We start from the raw sequence: 20316 nt of genomic DNA on the forward strand, positions 1-20316 counted from the left end.
AATATATATATATATAAGTGTAATAATAAATTTGAAATAGCTAATCCTATAGTCGGTTTGGTTCGGTTTTTTCGATTTTTTTTTCTGATTAAAACCAAAACCAAACAAAAAAGTATCGATTTTTTTGGTCGGTTTGGTTCGTTTTTCGGATTTTTATCAACACCCCTAATTGCAAAATCATTTTACTAGTATAGGCCATAGCCCTTGTATCCGTAGTCACTACCAAATATGAGGATGGTAAAATTATATTAATGTATCATGGTTAAGTTATAAATTAAAGTAAAAATATATATTAATTAATTATAATTTATTGATAAGAGTATAATTGAAGATATGCATCATTTATTTAGTATTAAATTGGTCTAAACACCAGATATAATAAGTTTTTACATTACGAAGACTAACCAAAATAAAAACCTCCTATTACAATCTCTTGCCATAAAAGCACCATCAGTATTATATTTTGATAAAAAATAAATATTAGTGTAAAATTTCAACAACAGATAAAATTTTATAAGGAGATATAAATGCAGCTTCGACATGCATTATATTTTCAAATATTGAAATGAGTATTTGAAAATCAATGTCTTGATATTAATTTTACTCGATATTTTAGTTTTCACATGAAACAGAGAATTTGTAATTGAAATAAAGGTTTGAGCAGCATTTCAAGTAAACCAATAATTTCCACACACAATTTTCACCTTTCACTATTTTTTTTTTCAAATGAAATCTCAACTTCAAATTCTTTTTTTTTCTTCTTCTTTCAATTTCATCAAAATAGTCAAATGCCTAGGAGAAGAAAAGAAAAGAAAAGAAAAAAAAGATTTTATGCCTAAAATTGACCAAGTCAACCAATTTTAAAAGGGAAGTAATCATTCATTAGTCCTTAAAACCAAAATTATAAATATTAAATAAATAATAAATAAAACGGTAAAAAAGGAGTACACCCACCAAAAGGTTAATAATATCCTCCGTTTTCAGTCTTCACTTTTCTAGACAGCTAATCAGCTGTGCAAAACTTCCCTTTGCTACTCTTTCCATAAACTTCCATAGAAGAAATAAATTGGAGAAAATGGGTTGGTTTCCTTGCACTGGACCATCCAAACAGACCTCAAAGAAGAAAAATTGCATCGATTCAGTTCAACACTCTTCTGGTAATTTTATCAAATCTGCATAAGTGTGCATTTAATCAACTGATTGTTTGATTTGGCGAAATGGGGTTGTTTTATATATGTTATTTTCATGGGTTTTGATTGTTTTGGATTTTTTCAACTTCTGATTCTTGGAAATTTAAGCTGTGTACCATTTTTTGTACTTTGATGACCTGGATCTTGAGACCTACAATAGTAATACAATGGCTAATTATTGTACTTGATTGTTGTTGTAATATGTTATTGGAGAACCCCCACGAGTCCATGACCTGCTGCTTTAGGTTAACTTAGAGTCTAGTTTGTAGTTGGACCCAAGGGTGTGAAGCTGGAATGAAAATCATGGGAGATCAGGGTTCAATCTCAAAAAAAAAAAAAAAAATTACTAGGTGATTGTCTCCTGCTTGATTACCTACACTGATGGGAGAATGTAGGTGTGGAGTGGAATAATTAAGGTGCATATAAGCTGACAAAAACACTACCGGTCAAGTAATCGTGGTAATGGAAGAATTGATTGCAACTTAGAGGCACCCAAGGGTGTGGTAGTGGTCAATGAAGTAGGAGGAGAACCATGGGGTCTCAGGTTCAAATTCCAGCAAAAGGAAAAGAAAATCGGTGATTTCTTCCTATCTACCTAAGCATTGATGGGCAGAGTTAGAGTTAGCTGATACCTGTGCTGGCGGGAGATAGCAGGTATCTAGTGGAATAGTCGAAGTGCGCACAAAGTTGGTCCAGACATCACCATCACTAAAAGAAAAAATAATTGTAATTTAGAGGCAGTGTCTAACAATTAATTTTGATGCAGAATTTTGGGACCAAAATTTTGGTTCAATTTGCTGAATGGGTAGTACTCTAGTATGGAAGTGGTAAACGTCAGACGACTAGTGCTTTCATTTAGTATCTAATAAGAAGTTAAGTAGCTAGTTTTATCAATTCTGTTATTTTGTTTTGTATGAATGCCTCATAGAACCAGAAGGAAGGTCCTTGTAACATGATAATGGGATGAAATGCTAGAGGAGTTTGGTAGCCTCAAGTCAATTGGTTCCAATCTTCCTTCTGTAGACAAGGCAAGTTTGACTAAATTGGTCCTAGTTAGTCTCCGGGCAGAGTGGAAGGTGGAAGAAGGGGGATTCTCGAACATGGAAAAGGATCCAATGAATTTGAAAGAATTGAACGAGGGGCCCTATGGGGTGAAAATCTCATGTACGGTTATGTAGATTGGCTGTAAGGGTGACGTCTGTGTGCCAAATTTGTTCAAGTAAGATGAAATGATTTCTGTTTGACCTCCGAATATTTGCAGCTTTTCCATTTTACAGTATGGATTTTGGAATATTTAACTTTTTATTTCAGTATATCACCTCAGTTAACTAGTTATATGTATATCAATCGACAATATGTATTGTGCATCTTTAAAATTTTGAAGAAGAATGGTTGTTTCACTAAAGGAATTGTCGCAGATAAATTATTGGTACATTATCTATTTATCTGGGTGAGCTTGTCAACTCCTGCTGTTTTTGATACTGTATGCCACATTAAACAACATCAGCTAGTGAAGTTTCATATGTCAATTTTCAAACAACCTTTTACAGTTAAAGAAGCTTCATAGTTCAAACTTCAAACAACCTCCCACATTCCGCAATTGAACCAATAAAATTTTTATATCTAATCTTTTTCCCTGCTTGTCAATCATCCTTGATGTCTTTGAACACTAGTTGCCCCATTTCAATGCCATGCTTTATTTACTTTTCTATTTTATGTTCTTATCTTCAGATAAGTTGAAAGCAAGGAATTCATTAAGCACAAAGGAAGTTGTTAAGGATGCAGGGTCCAACCAAATTGCAGCCAAGACTTTTATATTTCGTGAATTAGCGGCCGCAACAAAAAACTTTCGAGGTGATTATCTTCTTGGAGAAGGAGGCTTTGGTAGAGTATACAAAGGGGTGATTGAATCCAATCAGGTCAATTCTCGTGAACTCTCTTTGCTTTTTACTAATATGGAATGTAACAATAAGAGATTGCTTTGCCTCTAATCTACCAGACTCTGTTAAACTCACTATTCTCTGAATAGTGTTCATGCGTGAATACTGTATTTTCTTCTTGATTTTTACTGACCCAAGATCACATACTTTTATCCTTTTCGGATGAGCATAGCTATGTTATCATCAGTTGGCACATTTATAGAGGGCAAGGGGTGTGACGCCATGCTTGATGGTTTGCGTCCCAGTTCTAAGTTATTGGCTGGAGCTGAAGTTTAAGACCTTTTTATTGATTTTATTGGTGCAGGTCGTTGCGATCAAGCAACTTGATCGTAATGGATTACAAGGCAACAGGGAATTTCTTGTCGAAGTGCTGATGTTAAGTCTGTTACACCATCCTAACCTTGTAAATCTAATTGGCTATTGTGCTGATGGAGATCAGAGACTTCTCGTCTACGAATATATGCCATTAGGGTCATTGGAAGACCATCTTCATGGTAATCTTTCTTAGCCAGACATTCTTTTTCATTTTATTTTGAAGTCGGCTTAAATTTGGAATTGAAGTGATTCTTCTGCAGATCCTACTCCAGGTAAGGAACGGCTAGACTGGAACACAAGAATGAAAATTGCTGCCGGAGCAGCAAAAGGCTTGGAATATCTACACAGTGCAAGTCCTCCTGTAATATACCGTGATTTAAAATGCTCAAACATTTTGCTTGGTGAGGGTTATCACGCAAAGCTCTCTGACTTTGGCTTGGCCAAATTGGGGCCAGTAGGAGATAACACCCATGTCTCTACAAGAGTTATGGGTACTTACGGTTATTGTGCGCCAGAGTATGCCATGACTGGACAGTTGACTTTGAAGTCAGACGTTTACAGCTTTGGGGTAGTCCTCTTGGAGATTATTACAGGCAGGAAAGCAATTGAAAGTTCAAAAACCGGAGGAGATTTCAATCTGGTTATATGGGTAAGATTTTCTTTATCATACATCTTTTTGGTTGCTGTTGATTCTGTGGTGGCATGTTGCTATGTTGCTTCAATGTATTTTGATCTCTATAGTTATTCAACTATAAAAGGGAAAAAGAATCTTATCGGACAGTCATAAAATGCATTTGTAGTAATCTGCATTCCATAGGATAAGTTCAATAAATTGAGTTAAAAAGCTGGTCATTACTGATCTAATATGATTATGGTTTGACAATTATCTTGTGCGTATCTGAAAGCGGATGCGGTTAATCACTTCAGAATCCAGTGTGGAAGATTGAGAGTGTTTTAATTTTTCCTGAAAGAATTAACAAAAATACTGTTAAATTTAAAGCTGGGTATTTCAGTTGATGTTGACGTGCTGTCGACAAATCGTTGTCAGATGACACTACTTGAGGCAATGTATCTTAACCATTGTGGGTAGGGGTAAGGTTGGGTATTTCAGTTGAGGTTGATGTGCTGTTAATGGAGCATTTAAAGAAGGAGAAAGTAATGGAGTATTTAATGTCGTGAGGGTAGAATTTATTTTCAGGAGTGTTTAAGGAAAATCTTGAGCATCTATCGTGTGTCAAATGGAGCGAAGGAGAGTTTTTTATTGTTCAGATCCTCTTTGTGTTCCCCTTTTCTTGGCCGTGGTGCGTGGGGGGTTCTATAGATTGTTCTTTCCTGTTAGCCAACCATAAAGAGAACCAGGTTTCTAACTTTTTAATTGTGCTCTGGATATCAGGCAAGACCATTATTCAAAGATCGGAGGAAATTCTCGCAGATGGCTGATCCAATGCTGCAAGGCCATTATCCAGTAAGGGGATTGTACCAAGCTCTAGCAGTTGCGGCAATGTGTGTTCAGGAGCAACCCAACATGCGTCCAGTCATAGCTGACGTTGTCACGGCTTTGACCTACCTTGCTTCACAAAAATTTGACACTGAAAACCGAGGCATCCAAACTTCAAGGCCAGGACCTGCTACTTCACCTAGAATGAAACGATGGTGAAAAGTAACAAATAGGTTAAATGGAGCTATGAAACTAGATGGTGACGGGCGATAAAACGAGATCATCTAAAAAGGGGGGAGCCAAGACAAAGGGACCTCTTGAATACCAGCTAAGTTGAAAGTACAGATAGCAAACCAGAATCAGTGGCACCTTGACTGCAGGTTCAATAATATTGAACTAAATTGGCGCGACAAATATTTTATCCCTCAGAAGTCAGATCAACTATGAGGTCCTCCCTTGTTCTTTTGTCAGTTGAAGCTGCTTGTTCCCCTTAAGCATAGCATTTATAGGCGATTTGCGTTTGTGCAATTTGTGGTTTTGGTCATTCTTTGGTAGACCTCCAAAGCCTGGTCCGGTATTTTGTTGTACAGACATGGCTTATATTTATGAGTGCAAGTATATGTATTAGAATAGCTCATTATGATGTACAATCGTGTGATTGTGTTTCTTTCCTATAGCCATATCTTTGAGGAAAACGCATAAAAATGTAATACTACAAGTTAGTATATGACTCTTGAATGTTGCTGAAGAACATTTTGTTATCTTGTGCTTTTGATGCATGTTTACTGTAAAATTTGTTTTCATCAGTGTCCATTACAATGACTCTTGTAAAAAATCCAAGGAAATAAATGAGATAACAATGTAAATCCAATTCGATAGTGAAGAGGTTGCATGCTATAACCATTTTCTCAATAGAGCCATTTTTTCAACATACAAGGCTGCGTACAATAGACCCTCGTGATCCTGCGTACAATAGACCCTCGTGATCCGATCGTGCACCGGGCTGCCCTTATAGCTTCTTAAAAAACTTCTTTGAAACACAGTTGAACGCTTTGCGAGTGGAAACTTGGAAAAAACTCCTAAAACATGTTTTTCAAACTTCAAAATCCATATTTCAAGTTTTAAGTTGAAATGGGCGGTTTGATAAACAATCTTCAAAATCATCTCATATTTTGAGCCAAAATCTATGGCTAAAATTCCAACGTCTCTTTAACATTGTTAATATCACTGCAAGAAAGTAAATTTTGGCATTTGGCAGAGAAAGGAACACTAGTATACATGTAATGTCCAAGGCAACAATGAAGGAGAAAAGAAAGATAAGAACATAAAGAACACGGCACAGGTCCTTCATCTTCCTAAGGAAGATTAGCATCCCAGAAAGGACCCCAACACATTGATTATTCGACTCTCTCTAATCAGATTTCTTAGCAAGACTCAGCAAGACTCCAGCGCTAAGACATGTAGCTACAACGCCTAGAGAAGCCTCTGTGGAAACATGGTATCCTGCATGAATTTTGACATCAGCCGGACATCCTACTGGATTTGAATCATAAGAGGAAAGGCTAAATGTGTTTGCAGAAACTCACCGAAAAAGTCCAGGATCATTTTGAATCCAATGAATCCCAAGACAACACCAATGGAAGGCTGAACAGAAATGAGAATCTAAGTTAAAAATTATCATCCATGTAAAAGTGAACTTTAGAGATCTCATTAATAGATTACCGACTAGTTTGATTTGTTTTATTTAATTTCTTAATGCTACTGACTCATATCTGTAGAACAAGAGCTCAAAAACTTGAGAAATCATGACCAGCTCCAGATTGGAATGAGAGGCTGCTGCAATGCAGCAAGCAGAGACTGATAAAAGCAAGTAAATTCTCACCTGTAAGTATTCCAACTCCCCCATACTTTCAGAAATGAGTGTGTACAATGACCTCAATCCTGCATAAAGAGCTAGGTTAGTCCCCTAGTTCTTAGGGAAGGGTAATAATATAAGAAGATCTACATCTTCGTGAAATCAGAGTGAACAGTGAACGATAAAGTGGGAGATTTCTTTTAATTACTGCGTAAACTAATAACTTCATGCACATGGGTCCTTGTTATATATGACATGATGAAAAGACGTTAAAACATGATCATTTACAAAAGCATAGAGCAACATATGACAAATATTACTTGGTTTAGACCAACTCTAATTTGGTAAAAGAAATCACATTCGATTAGTAATTAATTCTTTCTATAGCTCTTGTGATTAAAACAAGAAGCAAGACAGAGAATGAAGGGTCTACCCAAAATTGCAAAGAGATTGGAAGTGAAAACTATGAAAGGATCTCTTGTGACACCAAAAACTGCTGGTATAGAATCAACCTGAGAAGAAGCACAACATTGTTGTTAGGACATAAATGAACAGGCATGTTAGCCCTTCAAGATATGAAATATCCAGTATGAACAGAAAAAACTCACAGCGAATGCAATATCACTGAGTTCAATAACCGCTACTGTCAGAAGTAAAGGTGTAGCCTGCCCAAAATGTTAAAGCCTATTATTTTAAAAATATTCAAGCTTTTCTTATAACTAAGGAACTATATAACAAGTACACAGGGTTTTGTGCTCATAGATGGTCAATAGACACAGGATACCATTTATCCTGAAATTTTAAGGTATAAACTGATATATGCATGAATATTAGAGAGGTGACATGCCAGGACAAAGATAAGTTTCAACTGCTAAAATTACTCACTTACTTTCCATACTATATAACAAGGAACTATATAACAAGTACACAGGGTTTCGTGCTCATAGATGGTCAATAGACACAGGATACCATTTATCCTGAAATTTTAAGGTATAAACTGATATATGCATGAATATTAGAGAGGTGACATGCCAGGACAAAGATAAGTTTCAACTGCTAAAATTACTCACTGACTTACTTTCCATACACCATCCTGCAAAGTTAGGAACCGGTTACCATCATATTCAGCTGTAACACCAAGAAAAGTTTGAAAAATCATCATATATTCCACAAGCTCAAAGGTTAAATTTCTGCACAAGGAGCAGAGCTTCATCATCTTAAGAAAACATGGGCCTGGACCCTACTCATGTATCATATGACCTAAAGAGTAATTCGAAGAACATCACAGAATTAGAAAAACATTAATCTCTGAGGGGGGAAAGTTGACCTAATAAGCTTGCTAAACCAAAGCAAATTTGAGGCAAGGAAAAGGATTATTTTCTATATATGGAGCTTAATAGCCTGTTTGACCAAGCTTCTCCAAGCTGAAAAGCATGCTTTTTTTCCAAAGTTGAAGTGTTTGGCCAATCTTTTAGAAGAAAAAGAAGTGCTTTTGAGTAGAAGTTGAAAAAAGTAGCTTCTTCCTAGAAGCACTTTTTGAGAAGCACTTTTGAGAATAATACACTTAAGAAGTACTTTTTAAAAGAAGTACTTTTTAAAAGCTTGGTCAAACACAAATTGCTACTTAGAAGTGCTTTTCAATTAGCCAAACACAAACTGCTTTTCACCAAAAGTACTTTTGAAAAATAGAACTTCTCAAAATAAGCTGATTTGTCCAGCTTGGCCAAACAGCCTATAAGTTACAGTGGACCATGAATTTTGGTGATACCCAATAGATTTATAGCATGTGCCGTATTGTATGTATTTTTTTTAATGAAGTCGAATTGTATGTGCTTAATAATCAAAGTGTACCTTTGTTCTATACGTGCTTTCTAGTTAGTTTTCAAAGGACATTGGCACTAATTTGTCTCACCGTCACTACTTCAATGCCTCCACCCAAAAATGATACTCTATTTTGTAAGGTCCAACAACATTATCTTTGATTAAGATTTTTTTTTCTCCATTTTTTGAATGAAGAAGTAAACAACCTGGAGTATGTCATATATCTAAACCTCTAAGTTCTATTTACAAAAAATAGTTTGTATCAAATCCCACCTTGACTGGAAGGGAAGAGAACAATCAAATATGAAAAAGGAGCATAGCTTATTTCCCAAAACATGTCTCCGCAAAATAGTAAGTAAATGATCACATTATGCACCTAAACAGAATCAGACTCCACATCCTTACAAAGGGGACAACAAAAAAGAAAGAAGAGAGAAGGCCCTCATTTCCACGTTTGCAACATGCACAACGTAATGATTTTTGTGTAAACTTTACGCGAAGCTCTCAACTACAAGCTACGATTGAGAAACCACCATAGGATGCAATTGTTGTTGTTGGAGTCAATCAATTTGAGGACTTCCGAATAACCAATTCATTTTTTAAAAAAAAAAGAGTATCACAAGAATAAATCAAACTAGCAGCTGTCGTTGTAGTTGGACTTGATCACTTCAACTATTCCAGAACAACCAATACAAAGTTAATACCACAATAAGAAAAAACCAAACCAGCAGTCATTTGCAGGGGCACATATAAGACCAACTAGAAACCAAGTATTACACCTAATTATGCAAAGATGCCGAAAGAATTTTACATGTGATGGGAATGAATTTCTGGCAGGTCTTCACAATGAAATTGTCAGATAGATCAGCGTCTTCTTCTTCTCCAGTGAACAGCTAAAAGAGATAAAAAAAATCCGTATCATGATTTAAATTGCAAAAATGTTTCTGGGACAACAATGTTGATCAGAAGTAATATATGAGCACATTTAGGTATCTCATAGGTGGTTTTCTTATTAGTTTACGACAATTCGAAACGGGTGTCGGCAGTTATGCTAAGCTTGTATTCCATTTCCACATGGCATGGAAAAGAAAAGTCATTGATACTAAACCAAAATGTATCTTTATGCAGACATCCAGGGGAACTCCTATGAGCATCTAGCAGTCTGTTTTCAACATACTTATAGCCTCGATTGCTCAGATTCAAAATTCTGGCAGTATTGATAGCATGACTTAAGTAATATATGCAGCGATTGGAGAGATGGCTCTGCCTTCTCATCTTTTTAAATAAATAATCGGAGTTTTATTTCACCAAAAGCACCAAGAAGGTGCTTATACGTACAAGTCAAAAACTCAGGCTCCCTCCTTAAAAGTCTAGGGAGCTGAGGAACTCAAGTGGCACGTTAACATCAAATATCTGTCATTTTACACCAAAAAGCCAAAAACTTGCAAACATGAATATCTAATTTTGTCATATTTGATTGGCTAAACCTTCAAAATATCTTCTAGTCCTCTCTTGCCAAATTACCCAAAAGATGCAGGCTGGGATAGTGAACCATATCCTCCTGTCCTCTCTTCCCGTCTACCTTCAAGTCCAGCTTCATAACAGTTCCTTCAATGCCTAACCAATTGTTTAAATTGTACAGACTGAAAAACATGCTCCAAAGGCCTGGAAGTGTATGAACAAGTGATTTATCTCTCCTTCACTGCCTTCACATATGAAAAATCTATTACACATCATACCCCTTCTTTGTAAATATAATTGAGTTAGACAAGCATCATGCGCCCTAATACAGCAAAAGTCGGCCACCTTGGGAGTTCCACCGCCTTTCTAGATTATCTTCCAAGGCCACTGTGATGGACCATTTTAATCTGTGGTTAATATTTCATAACCATATCTGACAGAGTACTTTCCATCTCTATGATGTCTCATCCATGCTTCCTCCTGGTATATCAGCATCTTCAAGTATTCTCATATATTCAGATGCTTCCTGTCTCAAAAGTTCTCTCAAGTCTGCTCCCCCAGCGTTGTGCAACTGATGCATCAGGGTTGACTACCAAACCGTACAAGTCTAGAACTGCTCTTCCAAAAGGAATATGGCCAATCCAGGCACCTTGCTTGAATCTTAACTTCTGCTATTCCCCACCAAGAAGCAGGTGTTTGCAACATAAAACCTTACATTCTTCCAGAGACTAATCCCACAGGAGCCTATGACAGGTTAGCTGACCAACAGCCCTTGGGCCCTCACTGTTGACCTGTTTCCACAGTAGTTTTCCTTCCAAATTATGCTTCCGCAGCCATGTACTTGGAGCTGTAACACCTACGCCTCCGTTAACTAAAGGGAAAGTAGTCTTTCCCTTATTGCCTTTCCAGGAAAATTCTCTAGTTAGTTGTTATTCTGTCCACTTTTTCTCCTACTTTAAAGGGAGGGGTAAGAGTGACATCACATGCGTTGGCAAACTATCTAGCACACTACTTATATGTCTAGCACACTGTCATTCTTGTCAAGTACTTCATAAGTTTGACTTACACTCTTTCAACTAAAGAAAGCACTAATGATTTCTGCAAAGTTTCATGGCGATATGAAACCATTACTCCCACTAGAATTAGATAACACCTTCACAGAGCAAAAGCTAGATTAACTATGTAATAAATTGTACTGGACGACGTGAAGGTGGCTATACCTTCACATCATCTTGGCTTAAGTGTCATCTTTTATTTAATTATAATTATTACAAGATATCTTTATTTATATAATAACATACTGTTTTCTCAATTATGAGATCAATATAGCACATTACTAAGTTTCTTTTTTTTTTTTTCCATTTTGTAACAAGAAAGCACGGTCATTGATTGGAGTTTGCGTGATGGTAAGAGGATTCTGTCTATGTTGGTCCTCACAACAACAAAGCAATCTAATTTGTCCTGGTTGAGAAGCAAGGATTTAATCTCCCTCTTACACCTTTTTACTGCAATGTTCTTTTAGTTAATTCTTCCCGACGATACCACCGACAAAGTTGATATGACATCCTCAAAGGGATTATATTATCAAATCAACATATTTAAATAGTTCTGTCCTTATATTTTTGCAACAGCACTAAAATAAAAACGTTGCAACTTTCAGAACAACAAATATGCTAATTTAAATAAATTGGTGGTCATCATGTTCTTATGTAGGATCCTTTGCAAAAGCAAGAGCATCATAAGCGTTACTGAAGCAAGACAGTTATGAACAAAGAGAAGACATTTGTGTCCCTAAAGTGATGATCGTAAAAAATAAGTATCTAATTGCCCATTCCTAACCCCCACCCTCGTTTCTACCCCTCAAGAATGATATCCACAAGGCTTTGCATGTCTCAGATGCTGCCCTACCTTTTGTTCCATTGCAGAAGAAATACAAAATCTATTGTCACTACCCATGGTAGTGTGGTACTAATCTTTTGGGGCATGCTCACTTATATCTATGTTACAAGGACTCAACTACGAATATGTATTCGGTATAGATATCTTTAAGTATCAGGTATGGGTTATAAGCATCAGGTACAAGACTTTGCTAATTTTAGTATGACGAATTCATATAAAGTATCCATACTCATGTCGCACTCGTTCAACATGGCTACATCAAGGCCAATTAAAGATCATACTGTTAGAATAGTCGTGTAAATAGGAGTAAATAACTCTAACCCTAATCCAATATGTATTAGGACTAGGATATGTTATGTGTGTATATATAGGGCTCATTGTAGCATTGTCAAGTAATCAATAATAATATTTTTCTCCCGTGCATTCTCACATGGTATCAGAGCATTAGTGAGAAACATATCGCTGTGCATCATTCCAGCGACTTCCGGGAAGAAAGACCTCGTCGCCGTGCAATTTTCCGGCGACTTAGAAGGCTGCCCGTAATCAAGTCACTTTCTATCGGTGTTGTGCAAAAAAACCAACACCACCACGAGGTAGATCACTCGTCGGCGACCAACCCTTCAAAATTTCTCTGGTAGAAAAGCTGCCACGCGCCCACACGCGCCGGCAGAAGAATTTTTCCGGTGAGCGCGTGACACCCACGCGCCGGCGCGTGAGCCCACTTCCGACCATTTTTTGATGAAACTCCTTCAGGGCAGTTGGATCGTCCTTAAATTCCGAGCCTACCCATAATTTTATTTTTCAATTCCGACCACTTTGGAATTTTCCGGCGAGCTACAGTGATTTTTCCGGCGTGAACAGTGATCCCAGCGATTTTCTGTTTTTTTCCGGAACAATATTATAATGGAATTAATACCTGAAGCTTTTGCCTCACAATCCGTTGGATTAAATGCAATAAATCCAATCCAGATGGTTTCTTTACCGGATTATATTGAGTTCCTTCAGTACAAAGCACGTAAACAGACATCTTCAGGATTAACCTCCGTTGTTCCAACAAATAGTAGCATGACTGGTGTCTCCCAATCTACACCCTTTGAGTCTTGGGTCATTGATTCTGGTGCATCTGATCATATTTCTGGTAACAAATCTCTTTTCACTAGTATCTCATATTCTCAATCTCTTCCAACAGTCACAATGGCCAATGGGTCTCAAGCCATGGCAACTGCAATAGGTCAAGCAAGTCCACTTCCTTCCTAACCTTTAGACTAAGTTCTTTACGTTCCTGGTAGTCCTTTTAATCTCATAGCCGTTAGTCGCTTAGCCAAATCACTTAAATCGGCTGTTTTATTTCTTGATGACCTTGTTTTTATACAGGAACGCAGTACAGGGCGGATCATTGGTACTGGACGTGAATCAGATGGACTTTATTACCTTGTCCTTGCAAAATCACATGGACTCGCATCTTGTCTTCCTCCAATAACTTCTCCCGTTACTGATTCACCAGATTTATTACATAAACGGTTAGGACATCCCAGTTTATCAAAACTTCATAAAATGGTACCTGACTTATCTCACTTGTCCACTCTAGAGTGTGAGTCGTGTCAGCTCGGTAAGCATACCCGCTCCCATTTCCCGCGGCGTCTTGACAATCGAGCAGAGTCACCTTTTACTTTAGTCCATTCAGATGTTTGGGGTCCTAGTCGGGTTAGCTCTACCTTAGGATTTCGCTACTTTGTCAGTTTCATTGATGATTATTCCAGGTGCACTTGGATATTTTTAATGAAAAATTGATCTGAGTTGTTTTCTATTTTTCAGACCTTCCATGCTGAAATTCAAAATCAATTTGGGGTTTCTATCCGCACATTTCGAAGTGATAATGCCCTAGAGTATTTGTCTTCCCCATTTCAGCAGTTTATGAACTCCCATGGGATTATTCATCAAACATCTTGTCCGTACACATCCCAACAAAATGGGGTAGCTGAAAGAAAGAATAGGCATCTTATTGAAACTGCTCGTACCCTACTCATACAATCTCATGTTCCGCTGCGTTTTTAGGGGGGATGCGGTTCTTACATCTTGTTATCTTATTAATCGTATGCCATCTTCAGCTATCCAAAATCAAGTTCCATTCTCTGTCCTGTTTCCTCACTTACCCTTGTTCTCTCTTCCACCCCGTGTCTTTGGGAGTACGTGCTTTGTTCATGACCTTACTCCAGGAAAAGATAAGTTAGCTCCTCGTGCTCTTAAGTGCATATTTCTGGGTTACTCGAGAACGCAAAAGGGATATCGATGTTATTCTCCTGACTTTCAGCGATTTCTTATGTCTGCTGATGTTACCTTCTTTGAAACCCAATCATACTTCACAGGTTCCGTTAATCACTTAGAAATTTCCGAGGTGCTACCTGTTCCTTCTTTTGGAGATTCAGTCCCTATCTCCCATTCATCTCCCTCCCCATATAGCTCCACCGCCTACAGTTCCAATTACAGCTCCACCACCTATAGCTCCAGTATCACCACCAAGTCCAGTGCCACCACCTAGTCCAGTTCCACCAACTATAGATCCAGTGTCACCACCTAGTCGAGTTCGACCTTCTACAGCTCCACCACTCCTGACTTATCATCGTCGTCCGCCCCCAGCATCAGGCCCAGCTGATTCACGTCCTGCACCTGACCCTGCTAATACTGCGGACTTGTCTCCTCTTAATCAACCGATTGCACTACGAAAAGGTATACGGTCCACAGTTAATCCTAATCCTCATTATATCGGTTTAAGTTACCATCGTCTCTCACCATCCCATTGTGCATTTGTGTCATCTTTGTCCTCTGTTTCCATTCCTAAGTCTACAGGTGAAGCACTGTCTCATCACGGATGGCGACAGGCTATGATTGACGAGATGTCTGCTTTACATACGAGTGGTACTTGGGAGCTTGTTCCTCTTCCTTCAGGTAAATCGACTGTTGGTTGTCGTTGGGTGTATGCAGTCAAAGTTGGTCCAGATGGCCAGGTTGATCGACTTAAGGCTCGTCTTGTTGCCAAAGGATATACTCAGATATTTGGACTCGATTACAGTGATACTTTCTCTCCCGCGGCTAAAATTGCATTAGTCCGCCTTTTTCTATCCATGGCTGCTGTTCACCATTGGCCTCTCTATCAGTTGGACATTAAGAATGCTTTTCTTCACGGAGACCTTGAGGATGAGGTTTATATGGAGCAACCACCTGGATTTGTTGCTCAGGGGGAGTCTAGTGGCCTTGTATGTCGGTTGCGCCGCTAAAACAGTCTCCTCGAGCCTGGTTTGGTAAGTTCAGCACAGTTATTCAGGAGTTTGGCATGACTCGTAGTGAAGCTGATCACTCTGTATTTTATCGACATTCTGCTTCAAATCTCTGTATTTATCTGGTCGTTTATGTTGACGATATTGTTATTACCGGCGATGATCAGGATGGTATTAGTAAGTTGAAGTAACATCTCTTTCAGCACTTTCAGACTAAGGATCTGGGCAGATTAAAATATTTTCTGGGTATTGAGGTCGCTCAGTCTAGCTCAGGTATTGTGATCTCACAACGGAAGTATGCCTTAGATATTCTTGAGGAGACAGGAATGACAGGTTGTAGACCTGTTGACACTCCGATGGATCCGAATTCTAGACTTCTGCCAGGACAGGGAGAGCCTCTTAGCGATCCTGCAAGATATAGGCGGTTGGTTGGTAAACTAAATTACCTCACAGTGACTAGACCTGATATTTCCTTTCCTGTGAGTGTTGTGAGTCAGTTTATGGATTCTCCCTGTGATAGTCATTGGGATGCAGTTGTCCGCATTCTTCGGTATATAAAATCAGCTCCAGGCAAAGGCTTATTGTTTGAAGATCGAGGCCATGAGCAGATCGTTGGATACTCAGATGCTGATTGGGCAGGATCACCTTCTGATAGACGTTCTACGTCTGGATATTGTGTCTTAGTAGGAGGAAATTTGGTGTCTTGGAAGAGCAAGAAACAGAATGTGGTTGCTCGGTCTAGTGCAGAAGCAGAATATCGAGCAATGGCTATGGCCACATGTGAGCTAATTTGGATAAAACAGTTGCTCAAGGAGTTGAAATTTGGTGAGATTAGTCAGATGGGACTTGTGTGTGATAATCAAGCTGCTCTTCATATTGCGTCAAATCCAGTATTCCATGAGAGAACTAAACACATTGAGATTGACTGTCATTTTGTTAGAGAAAAGATACTCTCGGGAGATATTGCTACAAAGTTTGTGAAGTCGAATGATCAGCTTGCAGATATTTTCACCAAGTCCCCCACTGGTCCTCGTATTAACTACATATGTAACAAGCTTGGTACATATGATTTATATGCACCAGCTTGAGGGGGAGTGTTAGAATAGTCGTGTAAATAGGAGTAAATAACTCTAACCCTAATCCAATATGTATTAGGAGTAGGATATGTTATGTGTGTATATATAGGGCTCTTTGTAGCATTGTCAAGTAATCAATAATAATATTTTTCTCCCGTGCATTCTCACACATACAACATAAGTTTATCTTCTTAAAAACATTGCATCAATGAATAATAGCTAATGAAGATGGTATTTAATTCCTGCGAATGTAGATAAAAGAGATTGCACCTTGAATGACGAGTATAGAAGAATCCCAGCCAAAAGTAGGTTAACTGCCTCAAATTTCTGAAATAACAGAAAGATAAACGTGAAATAAAATTTTAAATGTGTACTTCTCTGGGTAGGGGGATATATTCGGAAGCTGGAACTTCTGCATGTTCGTGTAATTACATGTTTCTGCAAAAGAATTAGCAGCCAACCTGCAGGGTCGCTGTTCCTAGCAGTATGATAGACAATCGGAAGATTACGGCACCAGCAATTCCATATGATAGCACTCGGTTCTGTAGACCCAATATGCGGATTTGCATCATGAACAAGGTCTCATAAATGACAAATAGAATTGCGCGGCTGATATAAAGTAAAAGTAGGGCCAGAATGAACACAATGTGGTGAGTGCTGACAGTAAGTGCAGAAAAGATAAGCACAGCACCTGATACATAAGTGGCACTTTGAAATATTTGAATATCAGAACAAATACAAATAAATTGTCCACTGACAAACTCTGCTCCAGAAGATACCTGAAAATATATAGCTAAAACCAGTAAATCTAGAATCAAGCCTAGAAAACACTGGAACTTGATAGGAAAGAATTAGTAAACCTAGGAAAGGGACCACATTTTGTAAGATTGAGTAATAGAGAAAAATCAAACAACTCAGATCAATCCTGAGCAAAACTAAATCAATCCTCAGGGCAATCTAGTGCTAAAAGCCTAAAACAGTAACAATTTTTATTTTTTTGGTTGGATTTGGTCCTCTCCTCTGTAAGGTACTTCTTAATTGGACTATGATTAGATTCTCACTACTGACCAACTGCAACATGAGATACCGGTAATACAACTATACTTTTGCCAGTCAAACATGTAACCTATCCTGGCACAGTTAATAGAACATTGCTCTAGGCTGACCCCTTATCAGCTCTTCCGGGCCACACCCCCGAATGACTCTCAAACTCCTTAGCTAGGTGTTAAATCAACAAAACCATTGCTCTGTTTGATATCCTAGACATGAGATCTTTGACTTTGAATTAAAGAATCTTTGGCCTACTTCCACTTCTTAGGATGAGCCCTAATACATCAGTCTCTCTCGCTGAAACACATTGTCAAATTACTCTGTCCGTCCAAATTTATGTATCACCATTTGACTTGGTACGGAGTTTAAGAAATAAAGGAAGACTTCTAAAAATTGTCGTCTAAAACAAGCCTTAGATATTTGTGTTGCTATAAATCATCTCATTAAGGGTATACGGAAATTTTCAAGTTAAATTTGTTTCTAAATATGGAAAAGGTGACATTATTTTTGGGACAGACTAAGATGGAAAGAGTGCCACATAAAGTGGGACAGAGGGATTATTAATCTACCTGGTCACTACCACATTGCCTAAAATTCAGTAAAGATACGCAAAGGTATTGTATATTTCGAAGTTGTAAGAGACCCCACCCTTCTCAAAAAATATTTCTCCTATTCTCTACGCTCCATAAATTTTGTCAACGTTTTTCTCACTTGAATCATGGAGATAATATATAGTGTCAATTCTAAATAGCATTAAAGTTTTGTTATCATTTTGCATTACAAATACTACAAATAATTTTCAAGTACTCCGCATTCCGTAGTGACAATCAGCACTAGACGTCAGCTTTAAACAACAAAGAACTTCAAGTATTTCCAAAATACATAGGCTTAAATCTTCACTGTGCTGATAAAAGCAGTTTGACTCTTTTTTTTTAAAAAAAAAGAAAGGAAAGTAGTTTAACTCTTTACCCAGCGAAAAATTCAGATGCCTTGCCAACTCCATCAGTGAACCCTACACCAACGCCAAATGCCACAGCTGAAAGCACCTATATAAATCCATCACTATATTTCCTTCAATTTAGATTGTTTTAGATCAGTGTGACAAAGAATAAATGTTGTTATGATCATAGCAAGGAATTACTTACACACAAGGCAACCGTTCTGACAGAAGATACATAATTTTTAGACCCTTGAGTTCTTTCTTCTGCTTCATCAACAGCAGATGTATTATGAGACCTCTCAACATTGTTGGTAACACTATGTGACTGTGATGACGAAGTCTCCTCTGCAGAATTAATTTTTGCCAGCCACATCACATTTGAACAGAAAAGGATTAACAACTAATGACCCTCGAACATGCTTAAAAACTTCTCAAGACAGATGGACATCATTTATCCCTTTTTCTACAGTTTTTCATTTTAGCTAGATAGTATGTTGAAACCGTTTTGGTGAACTTTTGTGAATTTTTTTGCTTTTTTGATGACTGCGAAATCCCTTTGCGGTCAACTCTGAGGACCAATTACAGCCTTCGAAACTCGGGGATAATGGGCCCGCCCCCTCTAAAATTCACCACTTGAATACTAAGCTTAGTTCGTATGACGTCGGGCTCAAACATGTAACCGAAGTCACTAGTCCTTTCAACCTTTGCCAATTAAACCAAGCACCGGGGCCGAAAAACATTTTGGTAAAATGAACCAATGGAGATTAAATTAAAATGATTTGGTGGGAAGATATATAATGGATAGCTAACATTGACCTTCGAAAGAGCTTGATGGTGAAAATGGATACATTACTTTGGTAATTAAATGGTGACGGAGACTTGAACTTAGTTCCCCCTTTTTTCTTCTTTGCAGAGTGCGGGTGGGGGTTACGTTACGTTTATGCAAATCAAGCATATGGAAACAAGGATGGTTACATTAAATTTAATAACCAACATTCTTATAGAGCTGAAGTGCTCACATAACACTTACACCTAACTTTAGAACAGAAGTGTATAGTAATATTTCATGAATCCAGAAATGTTTGCAGAACGTTTTCTTTTCACTTGTACGACATGTTTCAGAATAACAGAAAAAGACTCAATATGTCCTAAGCAAAAATAACTTACGTGGAATCCCTCCATTCTAGTTTATGTGAACCTTTTAGCTTTTCGAAATTCAAACTATGTAAACTTTGACCAACATTTTGAAATGTTTTTTCATTAGACATGAGAAGAATTGCAAACTTATAGTACTTTCATACAGTTTCTGAATAATCTAAATTTAACTTTAAAATATTGAGTTAATCTAATCTAATTTAGCTTCAAAGATTAGTCAAATTGACTCTCAAAAAGCAAAAATGTTCACATAAACTGGAACAGAGGGAGTACTATTATGTTAGGAAATTCCACATGAACAAAACGTACAAAATATGATGTCATCAGCATAACAGTTGAATTTCCGAATCTTATCATTTAATTTCCCTTAATTAAGTTATTATTTTTTATCATAAGAAACAACAAGTACAGTAATTCTAACCAGCAGTGGATGATTCTTCCCCTTGTTCGGATTTTCTCAAGCAGGAAATGGCAACACTATATCTTCGTTTGCAATTACACCCAACTGCAAAAAAGTAGAAACTTTAATACCAAATTCAATGTCAAAGAAAATAGTACTCATTAACTGCAATTAGCATTATACCTAAATTGGGTGGTGGAGAGCGAAAAGGAGCTAATTTAAAATGAACCCATTTTGGGTATGTAGCAGGCGAAGGGATTGGAGAAATCCTGAGCGAGCTGGAAATGAACTTAGGAGGGAATTGAGCAGTGTTGTTATAGAGTAGTACAGGAGCCAATCTCATGGCTTTAACTTTGATGGAAACTATCTGAAAAGGATTTTTCTGGTTCAAGAATGGAACTGGTTTTGCAGTCCCGTACGAAAATGGCCACAATTCCCAGATCGTCCACGGATATAAGATAGACAAGGTAAGCAAATATTAGATTACAATATTGAGATTGT

General features: G+C 37.7%; 2 protein-coding genes across 3 annotated transcripts; one reads left to right on the forward strand and one right to left on the reverse strand.

Annotated features, from left to right (window-relative positions):
- On the forward strand, nt 969–5649 carry LOC109233337 (serine/threonine-protein kinase CDL1-like). The gene is made up of 5 exons (XM_019399178.1): nt 969–1157; nt 2922–3109; nt 3435–3624; nt 3706–4094; nt 4839–5649. The coding sequence occupies exons 1-5, from the start codon at nt 1076–1078 to the stop codon at nt 5100–5102; spliced, it is 1113 nt and encodes a 370-aa protein (XP_019254723.1). The 5' UTR covers nt 969–1075; the 3' UTR covers nt 5103–5649.
- Nucleotides 6030–20309, reverse strand: LOC109233336 (thylakoid membrane protein TERC, chloroplastic). 2 transcript variants are annotated; one of them, XM_019399177.1, is made up of 14 exons: nt 19999–20309; nt 19837–19920; nt 18466–18524; nt 18290–18366; nt 16962–17049; nt 16732–16812; nt 16541–16597; nt 9371–9452; nt 7817–7866; nt 7347–7403; nt 7172–7250; nt 6766–6824; nt 6470–6527; nt 6030–6386 (listed from the first exon to the last, which is right to left on the reverse strand). In XM_019399177.1, the coding sequence occupies exons 1-14, from the start codon at nt 20156–20158 to the stop codon at nt 6295–6297; spliced, it is 1083 nt and encodes a 360-aa protein (XP_019254722.1). In that variant the 5' UTR covers nt 20159–20309; the 3' UTR covers nt 6030–6294. The 2 variants fall into 2 exon arrangements, with proteins under 2 accessions (XP_019254722.1, XP_019254721.1); XM_019399176.1 differs by having other exon boundaries at nt 18466–18605; nt 19999–20308.

This window comes from Nicotiana attenuata, chromosome 10 (genome assembly GCF_001879085.1).
Source record: "Nicotiana attenuata strain UT chromosome 10, NIATTr2, whole genome shotgun sequence".
NCBI lineage: Eukaryota > Viridiplantae > Streptophyta > Magnoliopsida > Solanales > Solanaceae > Nicotiana > Nicotiana attenuata.

What these genes read in the sequence shown, in the direction of transcription:
- LOC109233336 (XM_019399176.1), bottom strand. Translation starts at nt 20,158, where the DNA reads ATGAGATTGGCTCCTGTACTACTCTATAACAACACTGCTCAATTCCCT. An exon ending in GGAAGAATCATCCACTGCTG is followed by an intron (nt 18,606 to 19,836) that starts GTTAGAATTACT and finishes TTAATTCTGCAG; the next exon opens with AGGAGACTTCGTCATCACAG. An exon ending in CAATCTCTTTGCAATTTTGG is followed by an intron (nt 6,825 to 7,171) that starts GTAGACCCTTCA and finishes CTCTTTATGCAG; the next exon opens with GATTGAGGTCATTGTACACA.
- LOC109233337 (XM_019399178.1), top strand. Translation starts at nt 1,076, where the DNA reads ATGGGTTGGTTTCCTTGCACTGGACCATCCAAACAGACCTCAAAGAAG. An exon ending in GGGTGATTGAATCCAATCAG is followed by an intron (nt 3,110 to 3,434) that starts GTCAATTCTCGT and finishes TTATTGGTGCAG; the next exon opens with GTCGTTGCGATCAAGCAACT. An exon ending in ATTTCAATCTGGTTATATGG is followed by an intron (nt 4,095 to 4,838) that starts GTAAGATTTTCT and finishes TCTGGATATCAG; the next exon opens with GCAAGACCATTATTCAAAGA.